Source organism: Bufo bufo, chromosome 8 (assembly GCF_905171765.1).
Source record: "Bufo bufo chromosome 8, aBufBuf1.1, whole genome shotgun sequence".
Classification (NCBI taxonomy): domain Eukaryota; kingdom Metazoa; phylum Chordata; class Amphibia; order Anura; family Bufonidae; genus Bufo; species Bufo bufo.
In genome coordinates, this window is record NC_053396.1 from 13,992,621 (window position 1) to 14,013,710 (window position 21,090).

General features: G+C 44.4%; 1 protein-coding gene across 1 annotated transcript in view; it reads left to right on the plus strand.

Annotated features, from left to right (window-relative positions):
* Positions 1–1,440: 1,440 nt before the first annotated feature.
* The window catches only part of LOC120977696 (collagen alpha-1(I) chain-like), a 161,720-nt gene continuing 142,070 nt past the window's right edge, over positions 1,441–21,090 (plus strand). Inside the window, exons 1-8 of the mRNA XM_040405749.1 lie at positions 1,441–1,502; positions 9,127–9,672; positions 13,961–14,005; positions 14,100–14,219; positions 15,171–15,209; positions 18,302–18,355; positions 19,558–19,611; positions 20,207–20,314. Coding sequence (XP_040261683.1) covers positions 9,190–9,672; positions 13,961–14,005; positions 14,100–14,219; positions 15,171–15,209; positions 18,302–18,355; positions 19,558–19,611; positions 20,207–20,314 — 903 coding nt within the window. The 5' untranslated portion in view covers positions 1,441–1,502; positions 9,127–9,189. The remainder of the gene's footprint in view (positions 1,503–9,126; positions 9,673–13,960; positions 14,006–14,099; positions 14,220–15,170; positions 15,210–18,301; positions 18,356–19,557; positions 19,612–20,206; positions 20,315–21,090) is intronic.

Genomic DNA, 21,090 nt, shown 5'->3' on the forward strand with positions numbered 1-21,090 from the left:
TAGTAAAAGCTGTTTTTTAGCTAAATAAGCCCACAGATGACATTTATAAGCCCACATTAGGAATCGTGAAGACGCCCTGAACATCAGCATATGTTTAGCTGACGGGTCAAACCTGGTGACAGAATCCCTTTAAATTATAATTTCTTGATGTCTGTAGCCACCATTAGAGGGAGCTGATTACACATTGAACTCAACAATAACAAAGTATGCAGTGTGCTCCCCCTAGTGGTAAGTGCAGGCAGGCATAATTTTAACATTTTACTCTGGATTTGGAGCTCTGTATCATAAAAACAAAGTCTCCTCCTGATACAGAAGTTACTCAGTACAGAATGTTGGACCTAAAAATGACATGACGTTAAAAGGCGAACCCACAATTTCTTCTAGAAAACCTTGGAAATCCTTACAAAGTCTGATGAACAATATGCAATACATAATGTAGCTTTATCATTAAAATGGGGGGGGGGGGGGGGGGGGGGGGTTGCATTATTTTTCAATAGGTGACACTTACAGTTATTGAAGAGTATGGAATGCACAATAACAGGATTATGAACCACAGAGCTGACACTCTAAACCATTAAGGCCTCATGCACACGACCGATTTGCAGAACGGCGCGGACAGCCATTAATATAACTGCCTATTCTTGTCCGCAAAACGGACAAGAATAGGACAGGTTATATTTTTTTGGCGGACCACGGAACGGAGCAACGGATGCGGAAAGCACACGGAGTTCTGTCTGCATCTTTTGCGGCCCCATTGAAGTGAATGGGTCCGCATCCGAGCCGGAAAAACTGCGGCTCGGATGCGGACCAAAACAACAATCGTGTGCATGAGGCCTGACTTTGAGAATCTGATGATTGTCATAAATCCCTCCTTAAGTACCCAGCCCACGGCACAATGTCCAACAATGAAGCAGATCAGACCCGCTTCATTTTTCTGTGCTGACAAGAGAGCAGGGAAGGGGGGGGGGCGCCCGGGCGGAGGGATTGCTATAAATTTAGGCAAACCAACAGAACTTTCATTGAAGTTTTGCTGTGATGAAAGATGACAAAACATCAAAATGCAAGGATAAAAATAGCCCAAGGCTGGGAAAATCTGTTTTGTTTCACTCGATGTTCAGCTAAGGGTCCCAGGATCGCACCCCAGGGTCATTTCTAAAAAAAAATGTAACCCCACACTTCATGTCTGACCTCATTCAGACAGAATCTGCAGGTATTCTAAGAAGATAAACCCTCCCTGTTCCCGGTAGGAGGGCTAACCAACTTCAAATGCTCTCTTCTTTGTACATGGCATCTGTGAGGGGAAGGGCAGCAATAAACAGCGGTTTGTTTAGCGAGCCCGGCCACACCTGCTTTTTGGGCTGTGACCCTCAGTATAGAAAGCAAATGGTAAAGGTACCAGAACCTCAATGTCGAGTCTACTCGGGGCAATGGTGGGTGCATCTGTACAGAGGGTTATCCAAATTCTCCTAGTTGTAAAGTACTGGGATCCATCATCTACACAGGTAAGAGCATTATCTATAATGTCATTATTAGGATACAGCAGTGCAATCCAGTAGTGAATTAAAAAAATAGAAGTCGCATCTATCCTTATGGGTCCATTCACACGTCCGTATGTGTTTTGCAAATCCGCAAAACACAGACACTGGCAATGTGCGTTCCGCATTTTGCGGACCGCACATTGCCGGCACTTTCATAGAAAATGATTTTTCTTGTCCGCACATGCGGACAACAATAGGACATGTTCTATCTTTTTGCAAAACGGAAGTGCAGATCCACAAATGCGGACAGTACATTCCGGCCCCATTGAAAATTAATGTGTCCGCACCTGTTCCGCAAAATTGCGGAACGGATGCGGACCCATTTTGCGGACGTGTGAATGGACCCTTATTCTTTCCCTCCTTTTATGATACACTCCTGCTTTGGGCTTCCAAAACTGCATGCAGAAACCTGACCTAATCACCTATAAGGGCTTGGTAGAGACCAGTGGCTGCTGAAGGATCAAACAAACTCTCCTCACATCATTGGCCACGTAGGTTACGGTTTTTCAAAGTGATTCATGTTGCTATTTCTCTCATATATGGTAGTTTTATATAGGCTGCTCTGCGATTTTCCCATTAAATAGCAGGGGCAATCACTTTGACTTAGGACATGTCTGCTCGTAAAGGCATACTTCCACGTAATTATGATTGCAAACTGCAGTCGGGAAAGATTGTATTCAATGGAAAATTGCTACGTGTTAAGCCACCCTTGAATACGTTGTAGAAACATAAGTAGGCTCTGTTCAGACTGTATTCCACTTGTAATAGCCAGATCGTCCATGCAGATATAGAAATTCAATGAGGGGGTGATTGACAAGACTTGTCTTATCAGAGGTAATTGTAATCAGGAGTACAGCCATGAGCAAATGCAGTGGGTGGGACTTTGTCACTTTTTTTGGGGGGCATTTGTATTTGTCCACTAAGGACTCTGTAATGTCATGGGTAGCAGAGATGAGCACTAATTTGCACCTAATAACACATAAGGTCATTCACCAGGCACTGGAGTTGGTAGTAGCAGATGTGTTCGTAGTGGTCAGTAAGGCAACATTACTGAATATACATTTAGAGATGTTTACAAATGTTAATCATAAATATATTTTATGTTCTATCAATCTAAGACCATTATTTATCAAGAACAGTGATAAGCAGGGTGTTCCAGTGGTGATAGATAATCAGTTCTCCCCTCTCCTGTCCTTATACTATAAGCAGTGATAATGTCATGGCCTCGGTGTTGTGCGCGTGACACGTTGCCGTGCTTGCCGGTTGCCAGGGGCAATGCATTGATTTCGGCTTGTATGTGCTTTTCTCCCCTTCTCCTGGTTTCTCCTCTGTCTGGTGCTGGAGGGGTTAACTACCTTGCTGGGTGTGGTCACTAGGTGCGTCTTTTACCTGTGACTTATTGCCAGGAGTCAGTAGTACTCCAGCCTTGGTGTGTGCTGGAGTTTTGCTCCTTGTCTGGTTGTTCCATCTTCCAGTGTGAGGGCCACCTAGTGGGACATCATTGTCTCCAGCGATGTCTTCCTTATGTCTCCTCCATTTTCCCTAACTTACCTGTTATGTTTGGTGTGGGTATATGTTCTGGGGTTGTTGTACGTCTAGTTGTTGTTCCGTTTCTGGTCAGTGTTTGGTGTATTCTGTCCGGCATGGATGCTAGATGTTCCCCTGTTTGTCTGTTGTGTCCTCCGGAAGGGGGCTCCATAGTATCCTGGAGGGGTGAACCAAAAGTCAAGTCTGTGAGCTGTTGCTGGAGTGCTAGTTCCTGTATGTCAGTACGTACTGCATCCGTTTGGTGTTTGGATTGTAGTGAGTTTGTATGGGTTCCAGTTTAGCTTGGTGTGGTCTTCTGTTGTGCTGTCCAGCAGCTGCGGCAGGTAAGTTACCATGCCTTCCTGGGTTCTTGGTTCAGTGGTTATCCCCGCCACTGGATACTTAGGGCTCTTTCACACTTGCGTTGTTGTGTTCCGGCATAGAGTTCCGTCGTCGGGGCTCTATGCCGGAAGAATCCTGATCAGGATTATCCCCATGCATTCTGAATGGAGAGAAATCCAATCAAGATGCATCAGGATGTCTTCAGTTCCGGAACGGAACGTTTTTTGGCCGGAGAAAATACTGCAGCATGCTGCGCTTTTTGCTCCGGTCAAAAATCCTGAACACTTGCCGCAAGGCCGGATCCGGAATTAATGCCCATTGAAAGGCATTAATCCGGATCCGGCCTTAAGCTAAACATCGTTTCGGCGCATTACCGGATCCGACGTTTAGCTTTTTCTGAATGGTTACCATGGCTCCCAGGACACTAAAGTCCTGTTTGCCATGGTAAAGTGTAGTGGGGAGCAGTATACTTACCGTCCGTGCGGCTCCCAGGGCGCTTCAGAGTGACGTCAGGGCGCCCCACGCGCATGGATGACGTGATCACATGGATCACGTCATCCATGCGCATTGGGCGCTCTGACGTCATTCTGGAGCGCCCTGGGAGCCGCACGGACTGTAAGTATACTGCTCCCCCGCTCCCCACTACTACTATGGCAACCAGGACTTTAATAGCGTCCTGGCTGCCATAGTAACAATGAACGCATTTTGAAGACGGATCCGTCTTCAAATGCTTTCAGTTCACTTGCGGTGTTACGGATCCGGTGGGCACCTCCGGCAAATGGAGTGCACGACGGATCCGGACAACGCAAGTGTGAAAGAGCCCTTTACCTGCCGTTCGACTTGGCTTCCTTTCTCTGCTACTAGGCCGGTTGAGACTCCTGTTCATCCGTGTCTTGGAAGAACAGGTCATATCTCCCCTGCTCTTATGTGAGGGCCTATCAGGGCGACTCAGGGTCCTAGATATCCTGGGTATGAGCCGTCCTACCATCCAGGTCCGCTCATACGGTGAGGATTTAGGGCGAGGATTAGGGACGCTTTAGGAGGTGACCTGCTCCTTTATCCCGGCATCCAGGCCTAGTGGCTTTCATAATTTATGACATTGTATGGTGGGGAGTTTCCCCCACTCCCCACCATGACAGATAATCAGGGTGTTCTAGAGGTGATAGATAATCAGTCCTCCCCTCTCCTGTCCTTATACTATAAACAGTGATAAGCAGGGTGTTCTAGTCGTGATAGATAATCAGTTCTCACCTCTCCTGTGTTCTCTTCTGTTCCTTATACTATAAACAGTGATAAGCAGGGTGTTCTAGTCGTGATAGATAATCAGTTCTCACCTCTCCTGTGTTCTCTTCTGTTCCTTATACTATAAACAGTGATAAGCAGGGTGTTCTAGTGGTGATATATAATCAGTTCTCTCTTCTCCTGTTCTTATTCTTTAATCAGAGAAAATCAGCAGGGTGTTCTAGAGGTGATAGATAATCAGTCCTCCCATCTCCTGTCCTTATACTATAAACAGTGATAAGAAGGGTGTTCTAGTCGTGATAGATAATCAGTTCTCACCTTTCCTGTTCTTATACTATAGTCAGTGATAAGGAGGGTGTTCTAGTCGTGATAGATAATCAGTTCTCACTTCTCCTGTGTTCTCTTCTGTTCCGTGATAAACAGGGTGTTCTAGTGGCGATAGATTATCAGTTCTCACCTCTCCTGTTCCTTATATGAAGTATCTTCATGATGCTCCAAGGCCCTTGATTACAATGCCTGAAACTGTGCTGCAAATGCTCAGTAGTGAAGACCAGAGGAGGAAGTTCACTACTGGGCATGCCCGCGGTCATCTTAGAACTGCTAGACAGAACAGGAAGACATGATTAAAGGATTACATCTTCTCCATTGCAGCCAATAACTGACTTCATCAGTGACGTGTCTCTGGTGGACACCAGTCATTGCCTGCAGCAGAGCAGATGATCATGCCGGAGAGGAAGTAAAAAAGCTGCAAACAGAATGATAGAGCCAGGACCGGAGCTTCAGGGAGCAGGTATGAATCTTTACATAGTGGAGGCAGGCTGCCGCTTCATGACAAGCATTGAATATAGCACCTGCACTTTTTATATTACTTTTATTTCCATTTGGACGTGGTTCTCTGCATTACATGTACCGGTATATAGAGCTTTTCTACCCTTTTCTGAGGACAAATTCATTGATTTCTTACAATAAGTGTATAACAGCGTTTTCCAATTCTTAAATGCACAGTGCATTGCATATTTACTTACAGGAATTTGGAAAATGTCAGGAATTTCAAAAATTGTATTCTAATAAATATGGTTTACATTCTAAGTAGCCTGATCACTTACATGATAGTAAGGAAAAGCCCAATGTCACCATTTTACTACAGAAAATTTGTTATTACTAAATTATTGCCCATTTATGAAGGAGTCCGAGTCAGCGCTTTGGCATAGCGACTCCGCAGCCCTGGTATCACATGTACTATGACACATCAGATATAGCTATAGTGTCCAGTATTATAAGGGCACTGGTCGTAGTGTCCTTTAAAACCACATACCAAATGTATTTGTGTCCAGCATTGATCAGGGAGATCGGGTTTATAATTAGTGGTTAGTAATATGCCAGTAGTGTTTAACTGTACTCAGCTGTAGCAGTGTCAGTGATATGCCACCTATGCCACCCATGATAATCACAGCAATGGCAGCTAATATGGTGCCAGTATAAGGCTACATCCACACAGTCAGATTTCTCAATGCAGTTTTGGAAGCCAAAGCCAGGAGTGGATCATAGTGAATGCCGCTGCCTTCTCCCTGCTTACCAAGCACAGTGCCGTACATTGTATAGTGGCCGTGCTTGGTATCGCACTCAGCCCCTTTCACTTCTACGTCACTGGCCTAGAAAAAGCTGAGAGAAATCAGCGAAGCTGGATCCTGGTTATCGGACCCCCACCAATCAGATACTGATGACCTATCCAGAGGATAGGTCATCAGTATTAAAATCTCGGAAAACTCCTCTAATGATTGAGGAAAACTTGTAGTATGGAAGAAATATTAGTGTTTCTGGACGATGGACAGGTAGTCCTGGGGCTGAAAACCAAACAGGGGGATCCAAAACTATTGCAACTAGTTATAATGATTGGAAAACTTTTAAACAGTATATAATTGAGGTTGGTAACCCTTACACTAGTCCTCATCATTTACTGCTCCTCACCCTCATCATCCTCCGGGTCCAACACCACAGGAGGAACACAGCAGGACCAGATGCAATCCACAAGACACCACTAGTAAAGTATCACTCATCAAACTAATGGTCTGTACAGTGACAACCAAAGCTAGAAAATACTAAAGAAAAATCCAATAATTTACCAAGCGAGGTGAACTCTCTAATCACTAACAATACTGACTTCTACATACACTGAAATACAGCAGAATAATCTAAGCCCAGGGAACGGTTCTGATTAGTTTCCACAGGGAGACCCCTTTGATGAGCAGCAGGAATGTGACGAAGACACATTTCTCCTCACATGGTCTAGACAGAGAGAGGACATTCTGTTTATCTGGTAGTTTGCTCCATTGTGTTACTTCCTCTGCTTTATCCTACACTTGAAAAGACTTAACAAGGGGACATCAAACCAAAGCTTTACACCTAACCTGAGAATAATTGTCCATAGAGACTGGGAGTTTATAAGAACATACAACATACGCATCGCTTCTATTATTCTGCCACCGATGTACGTGAGAGAAGTCTCTGAGTGTGAGTGGCAATCTCTTATAAAAGCAATGGAAGATAGTGAACTCACTCATTCTCCTAGCGACACCAGTTGCATGTTGATTTCCAGTGAGGGATTCCGGTTGCAATGCAATGTATATGCCATTACTTAATTAACAGAATGTACCTTGAGAAATCATGATAGAGGTTAAAGAAAAATCCTCTCTCCAGCATTATGATACATGTCTGACAAACAGGAAAAGACTGCAGGACACCGGATGTGAACTCACAGAAGAGAAGCGGTTACAAGATGAATGGCATAATGAAATTACAGCCATAGATAACTTTATTCAACCAAATATGACAATGGCCACTAGCGAAGTACATTAAGAATTTTGGATACCATAACACAGAATGTAATTAAATGACTTCCAGTTCAGAAGCCATAACTGGGGCAGGACATCGATCATGTGAACTAAAGCTGGTCATAGACATGCAATTTTAGCTGGTAAATTCTTAAGATTGCAGTGGGACTTTCCAAAAGCGTGTATCTTTTGGATATGAAGCCATTAATGTGTATGGGGCTGCCTTTGCTGTCAATGGAAACAAGGATCATGCATGTTCGATTTCAGCATGCCCAATCCAGATGTGCCTACAAGAGATAAGCCGCTACTAGAAGAGTATGGCAACAGCTTATACCTTTCTGACCTGCTAAGTCTTCATGTGTATGGGTGTGTACAGCGGTAATCCGGTAACAGCTATCTAAAAGGTACAGGTACCTTTTAGGGTATGTTCACACTATTTTCTGTGCTGAAAAAAACCTGATACGGAATCCACATCAGGTTTTTTGGATGCAGATTTTTTCCTGATGCGTTTTTTTTTTATGCAGCTTTGATGTGGATTTTCATTCCTGCCCATTTCAATGGGAAATCTGGTCACAGATTCTGTGTCAAAAACCCATGCCAAAAACGGTTGCAGAATTTCTCCATTGATTCCAGTGGGGAATCCGCATATTGATTTTTGGCTGGCTACGCTTACTTTTTCTGCTTGAATTTTTTTTAAACCGCACTGCAAAAAGAAGCGTCCTGCCCATTTTTGACCCAGATTCCCTGTGGAATCAGCATCCAGAATTCACATTTTATGGGCAGCGGGACACATTTATTAGCATTTCGTTCACAAACTAGCGTAAATTATAGTTCAAATCTACAACGGTTCAGCTAGCTTAGGTTTGAGTTTCTGGAAAAAGGACAAATTTGGCGCATCTTACTCCGGCACCTGGATCTGACTCCTTTTGTAATTGAATGTAATTAAAAATGTAGTAGAGCCAGTGAGCTATTCAATAAAATGTGCCTGTATAGCGCCACCTGCTGTTCGTCCTTTTCCTTATTTTTTGTCCGTCTCACTGAGCTGGTCGAACGTGCTCGGCTTAAATCTTCAACTGCCACCAGACATATGTGGTAGTTACAGGGAGAGAGATGCAGGAGAAAGGACAAGCCCCCCAACCTGCCAGGCTGAAAATAATCTAGCAGAGCAATTGGAGCAATGAATGGGAAGATCTCTGGATCAATGTGAAGTACAGGGCTGGTTCTAACTTTGTTAGAAAGGTCATCTACTATATGATGTCTGATTTTAATTTTTTACATCAATCATGGCATAACCCTTTTAAGACTGACGTATGAAATGTCAGTCTGAATAACCCTCCTTCCCATGGTTCTAGCCGACAACAAATCACAAAAGCTTCAACATGAGCAATGTCCATTTGATCAGACATTGGTTGGTTGTTGGCCATCACAATTATTGGTATGAAATTCAAAAATGATTGGTCAAAATGGTCTACATTGGCCAGACTACTTTTTTCTAATGTGTATGGCCATAATGTGATTTCCAAAAATACCTTCTGTATTGTCTATGTCGTGCATATCTTGGTGTTCTTCAACACGTGATAATCAAGGTTATATGTATTGCAGTGTTTTGTATGCTGTTTTTAACAAATTGTGATCTATTTCCCCAGGGTCATCAGTCTAACACATCGCAGAAGGAGTTAGGGGGGCATGGAGTCATTTCTGTCCAGACCATGGACACCACATCCCACAAACACCTGAATGAGCTGGACTTGGTGCTGAAAGAAGAAGGTCTCATACCTGTGCCAGGGTCCACCGGGAAGGAAATCAAGAAAGACGAACTGTTCAAGAAACTGGACTCTACCGAAGAAAACATCACAAAGGAGAAGAAAGAGAAAAGTTCTGTAGTGACGGGACAGCTTCCAGTTGATAAATTCCCTGGTGACATTGTAGACCTTACCAAAAACCTCATAATCCCCAAAACAAGCCCATTGCCAACTCCCATGATGAATGTGTCCTCTAACTTACTGACACGTACTGCAGAAACGGTAGTACCAAGACTAGAGACAAGTACAACAATGCAACCTACCTCATCCAAAGATGACTACCCAATAGGGGGATCAGGAGACACTGGAGTTATACAGGTGACTTATCCTTCAAGTGGAAAGATAAAGAAGACAGCCGTCCGGGGGTATCCAGGACCACGTGGTCCTCCTGTAAGTAAAAAAATTGGCCAAGGAGGGAAATGTAATAAAAAAAAAAAAAGGGAAACAGTACAATTTTATGGCCTTGCCATTCCAGCGCTGCCACTGCAGTCCTCCCTTCAATCACAGTTTATTTGGCTGCAGCGGTGATACAGTATGTCGGCACACATACTCTCAGTCTTCTAGAGCCATACACCCTTGAGGCTCGTGGCTGGCTGCAGTGGGGATATATCTATACACATATTCTCAGTAGTCTACAGCCATACACCCCTGAGGCTGGCTGTAGTGGTGATATATCCATACAATTTTTCAGTAGTCTAGAGCCATACACCCCTGAGGGCGGTGGCTGGCTGCAGTGGTGATATATCCATACACATATTCTCAGTAGTCTAGAGCCATACCCCCCTGAGGCCAGTGGCTGGCTGCAGTGGTGATATATCCATACACATATTCTCAGTAGCCTAGAGACATACACCCCTGAGGCTGGCTGCAGTGGTGATATATCCATACACATATTCTCAGTAGTCTAGAGCCATACACCCCTGAGGCCGGTGGCTGGCTGCAGTGGTGATATATCCATACACATATTCTCAGTAATGTTGATCGAGCATGCTCGGCCAAACACCAGTTCAGCTCGAGCATCGCAATGCTCAACACATCGTGGTGTTCAGCCGAATACCGTGTGTGCTCGAGCGCGATGCTCGAGTCCCCTTCCCGCACGTTTGTTGGCTGCTACCCAGCCAATAAACTTGCAGGTAAGTGCTGCCACTCACTGTAATGCCGTAGCCATGTTGTTGCATTACAGTGATTGGCTGGCCGGAGTGCTATAAAGCACCCGATAACATGTGGTTCGGCCACTCTTAGTCAGGGAGAGCTGTGCTGTAGAAGGGACAGCTAGTGTAGGGAATTGAATTTTATTTTTTTTGTTAGGCAGGGTTGGTGTAAGAGACCCAAAAGTCCTTTTAAGGACTATTGTTGTATCTGGCAGCAATATATATTTTTAGCGCAACCTGCGCTAAATTGCGTGCAATTGTTTGGCCGCTGCATTATCGCTGTGACATTACCTGTGCTACATCTCCAGTATAACGTTAGCGCATCCAAAATATCAGTGACATTCAGTGTAATTTTTTCTTAGCCGCTGGTGGCAGCGACATTACCTGCGCTACGTCTCCTGTATAACGTTTGCCCATCCTAAATATCAGTGACATTCAGTCTAATTTATTTGCGCATACACTTACAAAACCTACGCTACTGTACGTGTGACATACTTGCAAGCATATATACCATTTAATATGTAGAAGGCGAGCAGTAAGGGACGGGGAAGTGGCCGTGCTGCTGATGGTGCACGCAGAGGCCGTGGCCCTGGGCGTGGTGAAACTGTGCCTGCTGTCAGAGCACAAAAAACACACTCATCCACGATACCTAGCTTCATGTCCCAGTTTGCAGGGCGGCGCAGGACACCACTCTTAAAGTCAGACCAGTGCGACAAGGTGGTTGGTTGGATTGCAGCAGATAATGCTTCCAGTCGGTTAAGCACCACCATGTATTCCACAAAGTCCAGTCTCAGTAGCCAAGAGTCTCGTCAACACAATCCTCACCCTGAGCCTCCTTCCTCCCACCATGGAGAATCTTTGCAAACAAGTGATCCCACACTCGGATATTCCGAGGAGCTCTTTTCATCACCATTCCTTAATTTGGGCCTCTAGCCAGGAGATCTTGTGCCCTGATTCCCAAACTCTTGAGCATCCGCAGTCCGAAGAATATGGCGGTGGGGAAGGGCAATTAGTGTTTCACGAGGTGGATGATGATGATGATGAGACACAGTTGCCAATAAGTAAACCGCAATTAGTGTCTCAAGAGGTTGCTGATGAGGATGAGACACAGATGTCAATAAGTGAGGTTGTTGTTAGGTCAAGTTGTCAGGAGGATGACCAGAGTGAGGAAGTGGAAGAGGAGGTGGTGGACGATGAAATCACTGACCCAACCTGGGAAGGTAGCAAGCCGAGCGAGGACAGCAGTGCAGAGGTGGAGCGATCCGCAGCACCGGCAACAGGCTGGAAGAGGCAGTGGGGTGGCAAAAGGGAGAAGGCGGGCCACACCAAACAGGTCCGCAACTGTTCCCCAGAGCACCCGGGGAAATATCCATTGCCAAAGGGTAGGTATTCCGCAGTATGGCGCTTTTTTGATGAAAGTGCGGACGATAAAAGAATTGTCATTTGCAACCTGTGCCGTACCAAAATGAGCAGGGGCGTGAACACTAGCAACCTCACCACCACCATCATGATCCACCTAATGGAATCAAAGCACCCTAATAGGTGGGCCGAACGCCTGGGTCTGCAATCAGTGTCTGCAGGTCACACCACTGCCTCCTCTTTCCCTGTGTTACGTGCTGGCCAATCCCCTGTCCAAGACGCAGGCCCGGATGCCTCCCGCCCTGGACCCTTGCAAACACCATCAGCGACCACATCCACTTCTGTGTCCCAGCGCAGCGTACAGATGTCCCTACCCCAGGCCTTTGAACGAAAATGCAAATACCCAGCCACCCACCCAGAGGCCATAGCACTTAATGCGCAACTTTCCAAATTGCTGGCCCTGAAAATGTTGCCATTTAGGCTTGTGGACACTGAGGCTTTCTGCAGCCTGATGGCGGCGTCCGTCCCTCATTACTCAGTCCCCAGCCGCCACTATTTTTTACTCAGTGTGCCGTCCCAGCCTTACACCAGCAGGTGTTCCGTAACATCACCCATGCCATGACCAACGCAGTTATTGGGAAGGTCCACTTAACGACAGCACTTGCACTTTATATACAAGTAAATATACAGAAAAGAATGTTTCCTAACACTTTTTCCTCTAAAATCGATCTTATCTTCGGTTTTGTGCGTATTATTGTCAGTCTGTAAAAGTGGCGTACTACTCGGACAACATCGTTCCCAGCAGCGACCTGGGAGTCCAAGATGCATCCAGACATCCTCCCCATGCTGTTCCTGAACCATTTCGGTGGCGTTTCCATCAATTTCTGACCTTTTTCCTATGAACCAGACACCCTCCCCTCTTCAGAGCAGGGGGTGCCTGGTTTAATGCTCGGGTTCCCACATTGACTTCCATTGTGCCATATCGACTTTTGGCAGTGGAACTACTTGGGAACAGCTAGTCAGAAAGGGTGCGGGTTGTTGGACCCCTGCCGATTAGATATTGATAGCCTATCCTGAGGACAGGCCATCAATAGAAAAATCCTGAACAGCTACTTAAAGGCATCTATAAGGTGCTCAAATCTAGTGCCAGTGGAAAAAGTACTGAAAGAGTTTACTTGTTAGGTTTTTTCACCTGAATGAGGCTTGCAGAAATCCATGTGCTTGCCATCCTATTCAAATTAATGCAACTGAGGTGGCAAAGATGCGGAAAAGCCTGCAACAAAATCTGCAGCCTGTGAAGGCACCCTTATAGGCAAAGCGTGTCCTGGCTAATTGATGGATTTCATGAATGAAAGATGCCCCTCCGTCTCTTCCGTCAGACCAGGAGATGACGGACTCCTTATCTCTGCTCTCTGACAGGTCCATTACAGCTCAGTTCTTACCTTACTGATAAGAATGTGGCTTAAATAAGTGTTTATGACCTCTTAGTAGTTTACAGATATGGTTTATTAGATGACCAGGCAAAAAGTGAAGGTAAAAGTACCAGGCACACAACTAGAAAAACAGTTAACCGTTTATGACAGAACAGCTCAATAGTTTTAATAAAGGACAATTCAAAAAATGAATTTTAGCCAAAAATGAGTAACATGCAATCATTAAAAAAAAATCTTTTAACAATAATTGCAGCTGATGCATTTAGCACATTGGTTTTCCTGTAATGAACACTTATCACCTATCCAGGGTATTGATATGGGTGGCAAACACGTCTTTCTAGCAGGGGCCACAGTACCCTTGTTCCCATTTGGTGAGGGTTCCGTCAGTCAGACACCCCATGATCTACATCCTGTGTGCAGGTGATAAGTGTTGGTTATAGAAAAGCTAGCGTGTAACTGCAGCCTTGCTCCTGTGAAGAATCCCATTCCCAACAAGTTCATGAATTCATAATGCAAAAACCTCTGCAGGATCGGATAAGACGGTGTAAACGCTGACCTCTAGAGGACAGAAGAGAGAATGCTGCAAATTTAAGAAACAATAGGTGGGCTGTATATCTGTCCACTATCCCCCTGTTCATTTACACCACAGTCATAGTATGAGGAGAATAGATCCTATAGACAAACAATGTAATCTTCAATATTCATTTTATTCTCTATATTCTCTGTATATTCCAGGGCTGTCCTGGTCGGCCCGGATTTCGTGGCCCTAAAGGAGAAAAGGTAAGTGAAAATGTGCACATCAATCACTGCATTACTCTCACCGATTGTGATGGGATGATTCATGATTGCCAAAATCTGTTGACTTTTATTACAGGGGTATCCTGGTGTTATGGGACGTATGGGGATGGGAGGGAATCCCGGCCCCCGTGGACCACCGGGATTACCCTCCATAATGATATGGAGCAACTCCCCTGAGGACTGGGCAGCATTCTTTGTAAGTCAGTTATAGGTACAATATATTGTATGGATTCCGATCAATAGTCACAACTAACCGGCTTCATAAAGGAGCTATGTGTGATAATGATATGAATGGTGATTTGCGGGAAGAATTATTAATAATGTCTTATCCTTAGATAGCATAGAACTAGGTCAGACAGAAACTACACAAAGGGTGACAAAGTCACGCACGCTGTGTGATTAAATTGACACATCCTTCCGCCACTACTTTACACCAATATTTTCTGCCAAAATCGGATGCATTGTACGACTTCTCTTTTTTAGACATTTTATAATACTGTCTAAAAAGCTATAAAAATTGTATGAAAGATGTAAATTTAGTACACTGCACATGCACCATTTTTTTTGTGCAATTTGATCCAGAATGTTGCTGCAGTTTACTTAGTAAATTCCCCTTATATCCCTATGATAACACTGGAGGTATTGGATGAACAGGAGCAGAAAAGCTCATAGATACCCGTACAATCACCTGTCCTGTCTCACCGATATCTCGGAGATATCTATAAACAAAGAAATCAATGAACCTTTAAAGGAGTTTTCCCTTTAACACAATTTATCAGCTATCCACAGGATAGGTGATAAGGACATGATCACTGGTGGTCCCAACACTGGATCACGAGAACAGTGGTCTCCTATGTAACTGGAGCAGTGGTGCCTGTGCGCACTTGGGACTACCACTCCATTCAAATCTATGGGACTGAACACAGTCCTCACCAGTCCCATAGACGGTGAAAGAAGCAGTGGTCACAAAACCGCCTTTAATACAGAATTATCAGGGGAGCCCTATTGGGCCCTGTGACTTACGCCCATGAATAGCACCATATATCAGAAAACTCACATTACAGCAAAAAATCCACCATATTGTTATGATTATTCATCTTTGTTGGTTATCTGCCTTACCACTGATTATTTCTCTTCTCTCTTCCAGCAAACGTCATTCTATCAGCTCCTGCATGCCGGCTGGCCTGTGAGTGTGCCCTTCGTTATCACAAGTGGCCTGACCTCTTGGTACAATGGAACCTCTTCTGTCCTCCAGACTCCGTCTATGGGGAAATGACTGAATACATTAGTATCAATCCACACTAGGTTCACCATACTTCCTTCGCACACCTCACTCTGACAACTATTCTCATCGGGGGTTGTCACCGCTCTTCTTTATAGTGAGCAGGAAGAAATGGGGGCATACTGACTACCAGATGATACCAGATTAGTCATCCCTACTACTATTTATGTAATCGTCAGCTTCCTTACTTTGGCCACCACTACCGTATTCACTTCCACCAGGTCTCTTGATTTCAACCTCATTATTTGTATACACTGGTGTGAGAAGAGTGCAGCGGACCGGACCGCAGGGGCAGTATGTGAGTGCACGGTGGGCTGATGGGGGGTAGTAGCCGTACTCACGTTTTTGCAGCTCCCTGGGCCGGCGTGCAGTGATGAGGAAGACGGCACTAAATCCTCCGGGGCACTTTCTATTGCAGGGAACACCAGCCAGATGGAAGTTGAGGTGCCCTTGATGGTAATGGGTATGCTTAGGGTGCTTTGGTGGCCGGGCCCCTGTGTTCGTGACGCCAGCACTGTTAGGTGCAATTCAGAGATTAAATGAAATAAGGAGGCCAAGTTTCTTAATAAACTCCCAGTACTTTACTGAAGCTGATCCAAGGGTCAACAATGTATGCAAAAGTCATTTACACCAAGGCAGCTTTTACAGTGATTCAGATTAGTTCCCAGAAGTTGCATAAGGGGCAGTTTTCTATGACAATCAATCTTTCTCTCTTATTTCTCCAGGCCGGATGGATGTACTATGTCTGCTGTACTGTATAATCATATACTTCTGTATCCTCTCTAGGATTACTATGTTCTGACAGATGGCCTTTCTTTCCTTGGTTATGGTGGGCAGCTTGTAGCCTAGAATCTCTCCACCTAATGCAAAGGAGACTAGAGCCTGATAAACGACAGTTACCCTCCTTTGCCAATATTCTCACTCCCTCTCTGAGTTGCCTGGTTCTTCTGTAATTTTTCCCTTCTATGAGCTGGTGCATGGAACTAACTATGGTGTTTTCATAACTCCCCAAAATGGCTGCTGAGGTGCAGCCTTGTCCTCAGACATCACACACACACTGACCTTCTTCTCCTTCTCCTCTGTGCTGTGTGCAGGGCGAAGTCAGCCCTGGGAGCCTTGTTAGAACCTCCCCCTCCCTATACAACTTTATTGCAACTCCTATACAAGCACAATTTACATGAAACACAATCGCGGTATTAAGCAGTGTGTTTCAGGACACTGCATCCCCCCTGCTTTAATGTAAGTCGTCCTCGGCAGCACTCTTGCCACGATGATGCATCACCTGAAAAATATAAAAAGAGCATGCATGCATATACACAGTACCATTACCCCATTCTTGCGGTTTCTCTTCTTTGGCTATAAGAGAATTGGGTTAGGCACATATATATCAGGAGCATCACAATATAAAATGAGTGACACGGGCCGTAGTTTCTCTTGTAACTGGGGATCTGGGGGGGCGCTGACCTGGCACACCGAACAGTAAAGACCAGGATAGTCCATAATGTAACCAAAAAGGAAACTTCTCAGGAGGCTCACAGGGCACGAGTCCGTTCCCTGGGCATGAAGCATAATGGTTGTAGAACATCACGGAGGGCTTTAGTACGTGAAAGTCCATCGCCAGGCACATGACTTGAATGTTGCAAAACAAGGGCAAAGGAGTCTTTAGAGAGTCCTTAGAGCAAGGCAAATAATCAAAGTAATGAGTTTCTTACCCAGGCTCTGTAGCTCCAAATGATGCAGGGATGCAGTAATAGTTAATCCTGGTATCGGGCAGGTAGTTTTCCCTTGGTAATCCGCTCGCATCTCCGAAGAGGCTGTGACTGTACAAGTCTTGTCTCTTGGTACATCTTGAGCTAGTGAGGATTATTCAGTAGGTAGTTTTTCTGGCTGAAGTGGGGCTGTATTAGTCTTTGCGGGAACAAGGCGGTTAAGCCACGGTGTAAAGAACCAGTGTGGAGGTTCTGAGTATAGGTTTCCAATAGACTGTGTTGGTTCCTCTGGAGCAGGTGACTTTTGGGACCATTGTTCTATAGCTGGAGCTTCTTCTTGGATAATTTATTTCTAACACATCTTGAGACGGTTGCGATGCACTATTTGTGGGGCTCTCTGTTCTCTTTGGTGATTTTGTAGATATCAGTTTCACGATTAGAAACTTTCCCGTTTACTATCCAGCTTACTAGTGCGATGATTATTTTTCAGCCACACGTGGTAACCAATTTTTAAGGGTTCTGTGTCACGGAGAGAAGGGAAGAGTGCAGCCCTGAACTCCACCCGCACCTCTGTCCCTAACTACTTGCACGACCCGCCCTATCTGACGGCGTACAACTTGACGGCGGTCCCTAGCTTAAATACGTGCAGGGGCCTAAAAGCAAAGGAAAACCGTGAACAGAGTCAGGGAAGAAAAAGTCAAAAATCAGGAGGTCACGCAGTACACAGGGAAAAACACAATAGCAAGGTCACAAACAAAGCCGAGGTCGGAAGCCAAGAGGTCACGTCAAATACGAATGGAGGTAGCGAGGTCGAGGTCACAAACAAAGCCGAGGTCAAAACAAGCAAGGTCTGAATATATAAAGAAGGCTGGTGAGGGTAACTAGACCAACCACAGGCAACCTGTGGCCAGCACATGCCCTCCGTCCTACTTCACTGCTGGTTGTCATGTACAGTAGAAGTAGTCATGTACATGTATTATATACCTGCGAATAGCTATTTACTAAGCCTCACGTGTCCAAGCAAGCTGACACCGCAGGGCTTATACAGGAGAGGAAATTCTTGTGGTCACTTTTTTTTTTTTTTTTTGAATTTCTCCTTTACATACCTTCTTACAACAGTATATATTGTATTCATACAGTGGTGACATTCATCAGCAGAAATCCACCCCCAGCCAAAGATTTGTACTATACGATATATATAATAATATTACTGTAACGCTCACTAGCTTCAAATTGTTTTACTTTATCTACTCTGTTCTGATATTGACCTTTTTGCCGTTCCTATAGAGAAGTCGTGGTCCTCCAGGTCTCCCTGGTATACATGGAAGGCCAGGCACTCCGGTGAGAAATATGCTTTTAAGATTATTGTTTTTAATAATATAATAATACTTTTATTTTAAAACTGAATGACGTGCCCTTTTATCATGAAATCAAATTACTACATTGTTTTTGTATAGCGCAGTACTCCCTTGTGTCCTGTAGGTGTCACTGTTGCTGTGTATTCCAGGATTTGTACATTCTATAATGAAATAATGAAACCATTGATCGGTTGAGTGATTACTGCACTCCTATTGAGAATGGTATAAACCATATGTCTACTGCCTTATCTGATCATAAAATATCAATTGTATTAACTAATTTTATGAAGTTAGAATGAATGAATAACTGAAATTATCATTAATAGTAGTAGTAATAATAATGAGAGCAAAGTGGATTTTAATACTGTGGGGATTGGCTTTGGTAGACAGGCTTGCGGATGCAGTATAGAGGCAACGACAACGTCTTTAACTTAAACAGTTTGGTGTTTATTCACACATAAGGACAAGCAAAATGAAAGGTCAGTTTCAAGGAAAACAGTCACCTTGAGTCTTGTGTTTGTTCACAGCATGCTGCAATTCAGAAGTCCTTGGACATAGCAGAAAACCACCTGCTCTCACGCCAACAGGGTAGCAGGCCTTTTACCCAGGCCCAAACTCCCAGGTCCCAACACAGAGACTGGCAGAGCTTCACTGTCAGAGAGGAGTAAATTCCTACCACCTGACAGTGCTGCCTGTGTTTTATAGCCCAAACCAAGACCCGGCCTGGAGCTTAGGGAGTAGCCACCCACCCTGCACTTTGGCGGCTCCCAGTAAGAGCCGGCCCGGTTCGGCTTTACAGCCATACTAAATAGCAAAACCATGTCAGCCAGCACTAGCTGCCGCTGACACATGAAATTACCGCCTCTTACCTCACCGAGGCCAGGAATCTCAAGGACATATACCTTCCGTCAATGACGGACCCTTGCGCCTTCCTACAATACATACATAAATAACATCATGAACAAATGTATAATTATATAAAATAATAATATAATATATATAAAACTATATCGTAATATAATATTAAATAATAATATACAATATATACTGTATAAAAATATCTAATAATATAAAATATGTAATAATACATAAAAATGCATTTTAGGGTCAACTTGATTTAAATTTTGTTAATGTATTTTATACATTTTTATTTATTTATCTACTTAATTCAAATTTTATATACAGGGTATGACTGGATCCCCGGCTTGGCCAGGAGTGAAGGGGCAGCGTGGGGATATGGTATGGATTTTGCTGTGCATCCGTTACTTGCTATTTGCAGCAGATATGTATCAATAGAAATCACAGAAATGGGCAGCCACCTACTCTGGAAGCTCCAGGTGTGGGACCCACGGCAAGTAGCTAACAGCTAGCACAGGGATCAGCAACCTTCGGCTGCTTTAAAAATACTACTCCCACCATGCAAATATGCTTGGTTGTTCTCACAACTTCCATAGAAATAATTGGATCATTCTGAGAGTTGTAGTTTCAGAACATCTGGAGTGCCGGAGGTTGCTGATTCCTGAGCTGGCAGGTCCTGATTTTTAGGAGATGTCCAGTTGGGACCAGCATACTTCAGCTTCCCTTTTAAATGTCTGTTGTAGTAAATACTTGTATTGGGAAATAACATCCTTGCGTAGAACTCTGTCCATTCCTCTGTTACTCCTCCAAGAAATTTAGGAGGCGTAACACACACACACACACACACACACGCACAGTTGGTGGCATGTTCCAATGCCCAACATGTGTAAACAGTGCAGCCCATGTAAAGGTGTTTCTTCCATCTTTGCTCACTTATACAGGACTCAGCTTTGCTCTATGTCTTTGTGTATGACAGGGGATGCCAGGCCCTCCAGGGATGCAAGGAATAGCTGGTACTCCTGGACGGGATGGAGATAACGGGCTAGATGGGAAACCAGGAGCTCACGGAATACCAGGACCAAAGGTGAGTGTCGCTGCATCTACACATAAAGCAAGTGCATATCTGTATTCAGACAACCTAGTCTTTCTACCCAGGAAAGGATTTTTTTTTATCATTGTTGCTTTTTACAAAAACATTTCTTTCTCAGAATATTGGTTGTCAGTTGTCATGCTTCTTTAGACATGGACCTGATAACTGATGGAGCCTGTACTATTGCACATGCAGGTCCATCACTAAATTTACTTGACGTCATCTATAGGGACTTTTATGCCATGCTACAAAAATATTCCCCAGCTTTAACTAGTCTTTAAACTGTCTGTCATTGCATGGATTTCTTCAGTTCAGCAGCCTGCAGTACCATTTATGCCCAGCAGTGGGCAGCATCATTTTTATTCTTGCTTCCAGGATTTATTTTAGAACTACATTTAAATGGCCATACACTTTAGATAAATCGGCCGACCCTCTAATGTGGAGCGTGCAAAGAGGTACCAACTCTCGATAGCTCCACCTATTGAAAGTGGCTTCCTATGAGTCAAAATCGGACTTTCCAACAAGCCTTGGGATTTGACAAGGGAATATACCGTATGTCAAATCCCAAGGCTTGTTGAAAAGTCAGATTTTGACTCCTAGGGAGCCACTTCCATGAGTTGATGCTGGCAAGATGGTTCTCTTTCTTGGGTGATACCTCTTAGCATATCTGTTTCCCATGGAGTATTGCCAATAGGTCTTTATACCATGGAGTACTTCCAATAAGTCTCCATACAGGACTGGTCTCTTTAAAGAGATTCAGCACCCTTCCT